Source organism: Phocoena phocoena, chromosome 7, assembly GCF_963924675.1.
Source record: "Phocoena phocoena chromosome 7, mPhoPho1.1, whole genome shotgun sequence".
In the NCBI taxonomy this organism is placed as follows: Eukaryota; Metazoa; Chordata; class Mammalia; order Artiodactyla; family Phocoenidae; genus Phocoena; species Phocoena phocoena.
This window is the reverse complement of record NC_089225.1, coordinates 11,875,561-11,884,771: the sequence shown is the minus strand read 5'-3', so window position 1 is coordinate 11,884,771 and position 9,211 is coordinate 11,875,561. Positions and strand designations below refer to the sequence as shown.

General features: G+C 56.1%; 1 protein-coding gene across 1 annotated transcript in view; it reads left to right on the top strand.

The window, feature by feature from the left end:
• Nucleotides 1–219: 219 nt before the first annotated feature.
• The window catches only part of STEAP3 (STEAP3 metalloreductase), a 45,705-nt gene continuing 36,713 nt past the window's right edge, over nucleotides 220–9,211 (top strand). The window contains exon 1 of the mRNA XM_065880641.1: nucleotides 220–346. Coding sequence (XP_065736713.1) covers nucleotides 247–346 — 100 coding nt within the window. The 5' untranslated portion in view covers nucleotides 220–246. The remainder of the gene's footprint in view (nucleotides 347–9,211) is intronic.

The window sequence follows — 9,211 nt, the reverse complement described above, 5'->3', positions numbered from 1 at the left end:
CAGGAAGCGGAGAATTAAGCCGGTTGAAAACATCCCCAGGGCTGGAGGGAGGGCTTATCTGGGCTGCTGACCACAGTGTGTTTGCAGATAACCCTGAGGTCAGTGACGCCCATCTGGGCTGGGCCGGGCACTGACCCTCCTGCCCTTGAGCAGCCTCAGCTGACTCTCCCCACGCCCCACCCCCCACGCCATGCCTAGTGAGCGCTGGCCACCCAATAGGGGGCCTAGCAGCAGAAGAAGCAGCACATGGAGAGCCTGCCACTGGGGCCCCTGGTGAGCAGGGCCCCTGCCCCGGGCTGGGAAAAGTCGCCTGACATGGAGGACAGCACCTTGCACCCCCAATCAGGTGAGCTGGGAACTGACTGGCAGGGAGAGAGCAGGCAGGAGCACAGGCTGAGTGTCACAATACCCCACCGCCACCTCCCCAGTGTCGCCTAGCTTTTTGGGCTTTCTTTTCTCAGTAACTTTGGGCAGAAGTCCATGGACTCATCCTTCTCCCAAGCCCTCCGTCCTCTTCTCAAAAATCCAGCAGAGGATAGGAATGACCCTGTTCTTGCCATGAAAGGGTAATGGCCACCCAGGGGAAAAAGAATTTGCCACTGTAGCACACAGATGTTGCCTATTTATTTTGCTTAAACAATTGGCTTTTTCCAAAAGCAACTTAGAACACCTTATAACGAAGAGCTTCACGATACAGTTAATAGTAAACTAGACACAGAAAATCATGGGCTGGGGGAAAATAAAGCAGAACTTAAATACATTTAGTAAGGATAATATAGTCATGAATATGGGTCTGACTATCCTAGTCGCCATGGTAAAAAGGGAAATAAGCACCACTGTAAAGCAATTATACCCCAATAAAGATGTTAAAAAAAAAAAAAAAAGGGAAATAAGATCAGCAATTGGAAAGGAATACGCATACTAGTCTTATATTTTTTTCTCAGAGCTTTGTATAATAGGCACTGAGTATTGTGCAGGACAGGTCACTTACTTCATATTTATAAGAATTCAGAAGCGCACGAAATCAGGCTTATTTGGTTCACAAGGACCTTTGAGAAAGCAAAGGGGATGATATTAAAGAACCACCCAGTGCGGGAGAAGGCAGCCCAGTACAGGGTCCTGATGATCTGCCCTGGCCCAGGTATTCAGGGAGTTATCCGTTTTCTCATCTGTGCTGTAGACCCTAATTTCTCAAACTTTAATGTGCATACCATCTCCGGCGGGTCTTGTGAAAATGCATTTCTGATTCAGATCTGGGGTGGGTCTGAGACTCTGCCATTGTAAAAACCTCCCAGGCCCCCACGTGCACCACCCTTGGAGCAAGGGGCTAAAGCCCAGACTTCTCTAGCTGTGCACCTATGCGATCTCCCCCCAACTGAAGGCAACGCAGTGCTACCACAGTTCCCGCTGGCCACGGATGTCCAGTCACAAGCCCAGATGCCTGGTCTCACACAGAGATTAAGTACATACCATGTGCCAGAGCTTCCTTAGCAGAATGGTTGCTGCAGCCCACCCCTCCCCCTGAAAGCACCTGCCTTTCGAACCTTGTCCACACTCGTGCTGACACAGTTAAATCTCTCGTGGAAGCGCAGTTTCTCATCCCACTGAGCTCAGGGAGCTTTTCTTCTGGAGAGAGCTCATGTTTCAATAGAGAACTAGAAGGAGGGCGAGCCTTATGCAAAAGCAGAGTACCAAGCCCTGGGGTGCAGGGGCAGGGGCGGTGCCCGGTGCTCTGTTAGCCATGCCTTATAACGCCTTACAATATTGGCTCGAGGTAAACCGCCACGTGGCAGTCTAAGCTTAAACGCCAGGCCCTGCCTCCCCATCCGGTGCCTGCCCCTCACAGACCATGCCCGTCGCCCGCTGCCCTGCCTCACCTCTGGGTGCCTTAGACGTGGCTTCATCCACTGGGTCTTCAAGGAGGAAGAGACAACCCCTCCATTTTCCCTCAGAATCCCTACCCCAAGCCGCAGCCCCTCTCCATCCTTCACAGGAAGAAGCAGCTCCCTGTGCCCAGACGCTTGGTTGGAGGAGTCTTACCTGGCCTGGGCTGGGCAGTGGAGGCCAGGGCACCTTCCCTGGGCCCACAGCCCGGCCTGGGCAGGGCTAGGTTCAGGTGGCCTGGCTCCCAGCCAGGCTGTCAAAATACATCCAGCACACGGGTTCTTGTGACCATCTTGATTTAGTAGTCATTTATAGTATTTATTTTGTGAAATGGATGTGCTCTGTCTCAGCTTATAAGTGAGGGATCAATCCAAGAAGCGGAGCTTCTGGCCTTCTCTCTGGCCCAAGTAGGAGATGAATCTAGATTCTCTTCCTGAATACTCTCATTTTCTTAGCCAAAGGAGTAGCCTTGTCTTCAGGAAAAAGGGCAATCTCAGGAGACTGACACCCAGGGGCTCCAGGTCTAGATATCCACCAGTGCGTGTACTGAGCGCCTCCTGTATGCCTGCAGTGTGCTAGCTCTGGGGCAAGCAAGGGGGGAGACCAGAGGTGGGCAGGAGCCCTGGGGAAGCTTCCCAGAGATGCTGGGAGATGCAGAAGGTTGAGAATGGCAGTGCATTCATTCAACAACTATTTACAGAGCACCGACTATGTGCCAGGCTCTGATCCACGCACTGGGAACACAGAAGTGAAGGAAGCAGATAAAACTCCCTTCCCTGGGGGAGCTCACATTTCTGTGGGGGCAGACAGTTAATAAACAGCAAACAGAGAAGTTGTGTTTTATAGTGTGTTAGAAGGAAAAAAGGCTAAGTGAAAAGAAAAGAAATAGGGCAGGGTACACAGATGACGGATGGGGATGATTCGGGCATGGGTCCCATGGAGGTGATATTATTCTGCAAGGCTCCAGAGGAGGGAGGGAAAAGGCCAGCACCGCAGGGCTGAGAGAGCAGAGAGAGGGGAACCGGACACAAGGTCCCACTGGGCCTGGTCGCCATTACCAGGACTTTGTTTTGACTCCGAGAGACCAGGGAGCCAGGGCAGGTTTTGAGCCGAGGAGTAACATGATCTGACAAATGTCTCAAAAAGATGGCTCCAACAGCTCTGCCCTTGGCCTGGCCAAGGACACGAGTCTGGCACAGAGGAAGTGCTCAACCAGTGTCAGTGCCACTCTCCCTCCCTGCTCAGCAGAGGGCTCGTCTGCTTCCCAGGAGTTTGGCCCCAGGAAACATGTATTGAGCTCTCACCCTCACCAGGCCCCATGCCAGGCGAGATAGGGAGACAGACAGGCGAAGCACCAAAGCCCAACGGCGTGGGTGGTGCTCTGTCCACCAAGGTGTTTGGCCTTAGCAGGGTGTTCACCTCCCTCCCTCGCTGTGGCTTTCAAGGCCCTGATTGTTCTCTTGCAGAAGTTCATGCTCTACTAGGACATTCCTCGGTGCATCTCTGCCACTCCAGCCTTCAGCTCGCTCTCCAACTCATTGGGAGCCCCTCAGAGGCCCACCAGGTCTCTTTGGAAGGATTCTGGACAGATCCTTTGAGAATGCTGGAAGACCTCTCAGTGTCTCCATTTCCCAAGCTTCATCTCCTTGTGCCTCCCTTTGGAGTTGCAGGAAGGGTGCTCAGAGACTCCCCCATAAGCCAGAGCAGATACTTAAAGAGTACCTACTATGTGCAGGGCACCATGCTAAGGGCACCAAAGAGGGCTAGGTACTCATTCTTGTCTCCCCAAAGTCTACAACCCACTGCAGAGGCAACTTGCTATCCAAGGGCCAGAACCAGGCATGGGGCATCTGTGTCCCCAGCACCTGGAACACTGGTATGGTGGGGTTCCCTGAGTGTTGAATGCATGAAGACCTATGAGAACTGCCACAGGAGCTCAGAGAGGTCCTGGGGCAGGGTGGGGCAGGAGGGTCACCGAAGGAGGTGGGAGCAGACCTGGGCCTTGGGGCCTGGCAGAGCAGCGAGCTGGGGAAGGAAGGTATTTTAGGCAGGAGGAAACCTGTGGAAGTGAGGAAGCATTGGATGCTCATGGGTGGGTCTCCACAGGGTCGGAGGATGGAGGAGAGGCCCCTCACCCCACCACCCCGCCAGGTCTGCCCCTCCCCCATTGTGGTCTAGCTCTGGGGCCATTCCCGAGGCCCAGCCCGCTGCCTCTCTGGTCTCAGGGATCAGATAACCCCTCCCTAGGACTTATCTCTCCAGAACAGGTTGTTATCCTGGAGTAATTTGAAGCTCTTTATCAAGGGCTGGTGGAATATGTACTACAGGAATAATCCAGAAAGAGTCACAGGGCTCAGGTAACCCCCGGTCAGCCTCCCAGAAGATGAGTGACATTGGTGCCCTACAACCATCAGGGTCCCCATGTCCTCACCTGTAAAAGGGGGAGGTAGAGCTGTCAGCAGCACGTGATGTGAAGTTGTAGGTGAGAAAGGGCTTCAGATGAAGGCACACACCTCTAGAAAGGTACCCAAAAGATATCCTTAACTTGCACCTGACTCACTGCTGTGCAGGATGCGACTAGCATGGGGGAGGGGAGGACAGTGCCCAGGGCTGGAGGTCATCTTTCTCAGGGGCAGAGGGGTGGTTTGAAGCCCAGGAAGTCTAGACATAGAGACAAGCTCCTAAGGGCCCTCCACCAGCTCCCAGGACCTGAAACTGAGGACTTCAGGAGGGTCAGAGTTCTGCCCTAAGGGTAGACAAGGGACAGAGGAGAAACAAGGAACCAAAGGCCGGGATGCGGCCTTGTCCAGGAGGGGCCTGTACTGCCTGCTCCCCTCGCAGGAAGGAAGGAAGGAAGGAAGCCAGGTTGACTCTGGTGCCCTGGCCTCTTGCCACCTGTGTGAACTTGGCCTGCCACTCAACCTCGGTTATACAATGGACGTGGATTTGAGATGTCCCTCAGGTGAAGGGAGCGAGTGGGTCCCAGAAGTTACCCTGGCCTCCACACGACCCCCTTGTCCCGGTTAAGAGTTGGTCCGGGAGTTCTGCACCCTTTAAATCGGGGAAGGGGGCGCCGATCAACACGTGTCCGAAGCTCGGGCCAGGGGCTGAGGGGCGGAGGATCGTTGGTGCCTGCCGCCCGAGGACCCTGCGGCTCTCCGATTGTGGCCCCGAGGGAGGCGGCCGAGCCGGATAAGCAGCAGCGGCCTGGCGGGCGGCCACCTCCCCCGCAGGTCCGGCCCCGCGGGCAGGCGGGGCGGGGGGAGAGGAGGAGCCTCCGGGCAGCGCCAGCGCCTCCGCCGCGGACCTTCTGCCGCCGCCGCTGCTCCGAGCGGCGGGCCTGAGAGGTGAGTGACCCGTCGCCCGCTCGCCCCCCGCCCTGGAGCCCGCCCTGGAGCGCCCTCGTCGCGCGCCGCCGCGCGCGTGCCGGAGACCTGGGCCGCTGGCACCGAGCCACGTGTGCCCGGCGGCAGCGAACCTGGGTCCTGGGTCCCCCACTCCGTGGGCGCCTTCCTTCCCCAGGGACGCAAACCTCAGGCGCCACTCTGGCCGGTTAGGCCGGACGCGGCCCGCGCCGGGGGCCGGACTGAAGGGGCCACGCTAAGCCCCCGGGCTGCTGCCTCTCGCGCCCCAGCCCGCGGACCCGCCAAGTCGTCCGGCCCCCGGTTCCCCGCAGCTCCGGGCCCGCGGTCTCCGGGGAGGGCGGGAGCGGTGGGCGGGCTAGGCAGGCGGCAGGGGCGGGGGCTCCCGACCTTGATCGGGAGGCGGCTGGACGCACCAGTGTGCTCTGCCTGCGGAGCCTGGCAGACTTACCCCATTTCCCTTGCCCGTTTCCCCGAAATCGGGGGCAGGCTGCCCTGAGAGGTGTGGTTGAAACTTTGTTCACTCTGGATAGGTGAAGGGGAGGGTACGACAAGCTGATATTTCCTGTGAGGGCCAGGAGGCTGGGTCCACGGGGAAAATGCAGACAGGTCTCGTTGGAGCCCCGGCAGAGGACTCCGCGGAGAGGCCTCGCAGGTTTCCAGGGCCGCCTCTCAAGCTCCAGAAGTAGGGATTCTGGAAATACCCACAGGGAAATATTTCTGTCCATCAGAGTGCAGTGATGATATAATTAATAGCAGACATTTATTGTGCGTTCATCTGTGCCAGACATCTTGCTTTGCGCACAATATCCCAGTTAGTCCTCAGCATAGGAAGGCACCAATTATCTCATTTAAGACGGGGAAACTGAGCCTCAGAGAGCATGGGTATTTTGCAAGGATACCCGGGTAGCAAGTTGCGAAAGTAGGATTTATCTGACTTGAGAGCCCAGAGGAGCCTGCTAGTGGGAGAAGAGACAGGCCATGTTCTCAGAGGATTGTGGCAGCCTGAAGGATGCAGTACTGGGGGTCAGAATATCCACAAGACCAAAGAGTCTCACCTGGGTGTGCCCCTTCAGTCACCTGCATGGTTTCTTAAAAAAAAAACAAAACAAAACAGGTGCCTAGGTCCTACCCACAGCTGGCTGAATCCAATTCTGCAGAGTGAACCCCTCCTACATCCAGTCAGGAGTGCCTGGAGGGCTGGGACTGTATCTAACTCATCTCTATTCCCACTCTATCCCCAGTGGCCGGCAGAGGGGTCACCTTGGAGCAGGTGTTTAATCAATGTCTGATGGATGAATGGACGTAGTGGGGCAGGGGCTATCACTGGGGTAGAAAGGTTTCCCCGAAGGAGGCCTTGAATGGTGGACAGGTAGCCTCAGCCAGGCCTGGGGGAGGAAGGCCTGGAGTTGGCATGGGGTGACCCTGGCCTCAGAGCTCGCAGGGAGCTCAGGCCGGGCCATTTGTTCACTAGAGGGTTGGACAGCCAGCCCCAAGCCCGCTGAGCTCCCCAGGACGAGGCCTGGCCACACTGGGACCATAGGTGTGCCCTCTCCAGCCTAGAGATGCCAAACAGGTAAATTCCTCTCCCCTTCAAGTTTCTTGTCCTTAACTCAGGGCCCTTCCCTCGCTGGACGTCTCAGAGTATTGGGCAGGGCTTCAGGTAGTTAAAAAGGGAAATTTAAGGACTAAAGCCCAAGCCGCACACCTGAGCAGTGGAGAGGCTGACTGCAGGGGAGGGCATCTGGCTTTGCAGTCAGGTGGACCCCCAAGTCTGAATCACAGCTCTTTACCATGTGGCCTTGGCCAAGTCCTCAGTTCTCTGAACCTGCTTCGTCTATGAAACCTTGCTAAGGGCTTGGGACATAATCTTCCTGTAAAACAGGAACAATAATGCCTGCCGGGGGTGGTGTATGTGCACCGTGTGAAGTGCTGGGTTTTAGGAGTGCAGTAAATATCAGATCCCTCCCCCTTCCCCCAGAGTTTGTGTTAAAGTCAACTGGGGACCTTCCAGGCTCATTGCTCTTCTGCTCTGAATCCCTCGGCTCACTAGAGCGTGGCCTCCATGCTCCCCTTCTCTGTTGCAGACCTGACCTCGGGCCCAGGCCTCAATTTAGGAGCTGTGGAGATTACAGAACTTGGAGGTGGGGAGGCAAGGGTTGGGGGGACAGGGCGCTCTAGGTGATTTTCAAGTCTGACTTCCACCTGCCTGCTCACTGCAGCTGGACCCACCTGCCCGTCCAACCTGCCCCGCTGTTCCCAGACCTCTGCATGTCAGCCCTTCACATCCTTGGCGTGCCATGAGCACCTCTTCCTTCACACCTGAAATGGCAATTGTCGTCATCACTGAACGTCCCGCTTCCCACATGCCAAGCATGTTATGTGTGTGAGCACACTTAAACCTTCCGACTCTCTTACGAAGTAGACGGTGCTGTTCTCCCAGCCATGTAACTTGCCCAAGAACACGAGACTCCATTCTTTTGAGGCCAGATTTGTGCTCCTAACCACTAACTATATGCTTGTCCAAGTTCTGCATCATCGTTTATTCTTTCAACATTTACTGAGCACTGACTTGGTGCCAGGCACTCAGGACCTGGCTGAGTCCCACTTCTGGCAGGATGAGTGTCGGTTGCCATTTATCATCCCACGAAAACCCATGCCCTCCACTTATTTCTGAATACAAGTGGGGCAGCTGAGGCCCAGGTCCCACAGCTAATGCAAGTCAGGATTCCAAAGCGGAGACGGCTCCCGCCTAGCTGGAGGTATTGACCACTGTGCCTGCTGTCAGGGTGGGATCGGTGGCTGCTAATTTATGCAGGATCCTAAACCCCTGCATTGGCACTTCAACCCAGAGCAAAATGTTTCCCTCCTCCTCAGGTGTGGAAAACTGTCACTAGAGAATTACTCTTTCCAATCAGTCTGTCCTCATCGGTCACCACAGTCACCGGGCAGAACGTGCAACGGGTGAGCACTGATTGTCCTGCAATCAGGCAGTAACTTACTCCTTGTTCCCTCTTCTACTTAACGAGAGCCAGGTGGGGTCGGAGCACAGCACAGTTTTAAGCCTTTTGGAACTCTCCGATTAGATTAAACTGAAAAATGCAGCCCCAAGACTATCAAATCAGTCACAGGTAAATGTAGAGGAATTTAGGGACTGGTGAATGGGCTTCCTAAGCTTTCCACGGGGAGTGGGCCTAAGCTTTCTTGGTTCATGTGTAGAGAGCAGGTTTCCGGGAGCCGATGTGCTGGGTCTGTGACGGGAAGACCGTTCCCGTTACTGGAGCGTCCGATGCCTATGGTGGCCGTCAGGCTGTGGGAAGGGTAGGCCTGTGATTTGACTGGCGGGCTTGGGAGGGTGACAGCATGCCCTGCAGTCGGGGTGAAGGTCTCTCTGAAGCTGAATGACTCAGGGCTCACAGCTGAGGATGTTAGGGGGCTTCAGGTGGCCCTGTGAGACGGGCCCTCCAGGGGGAGTCTGCGCAAAGACAGGACGGCCAGACACAGGGCCTGTGGAGTCACCCAAACGGGCCTTTTGGGATCCAAGGGGCCTGTGCTGAGCCCGGGCGCCCAGTTGGACGTGTACGTGGGTCGGTAATGCACAGGACGCGGCCTGAGCCGCTGCTGCAGGTCAGGGCACGCCCTTTGCGGCTGGTCTGCGGAGATGGCTCCACTCTGGCTGGAAGTCAGGTGGCGCCTGGAACTGGAAGGGAAGAAAGCAAGACGCGCCGGGCCAGGTGGCCAAGGGTTGTGATGGGGGCTCAGGGCGTTCCATTCGGGGAAGCCCCGCCCTCCTGGTGTTGCTGGATTAGAAGCCTGGAGGCTGGAGACCTGACTGCTTTGTAAGTTCTGGCTTGGCTGCCTTTTGTCCTCCCGTAACTTTTGCTACAACTCTTCTTGAACATTCTGATCTGGCGTGGCTATGTGTGGCAAGCGAGGGGAGAGGGGGCATCCCAAGATTGGGGGGA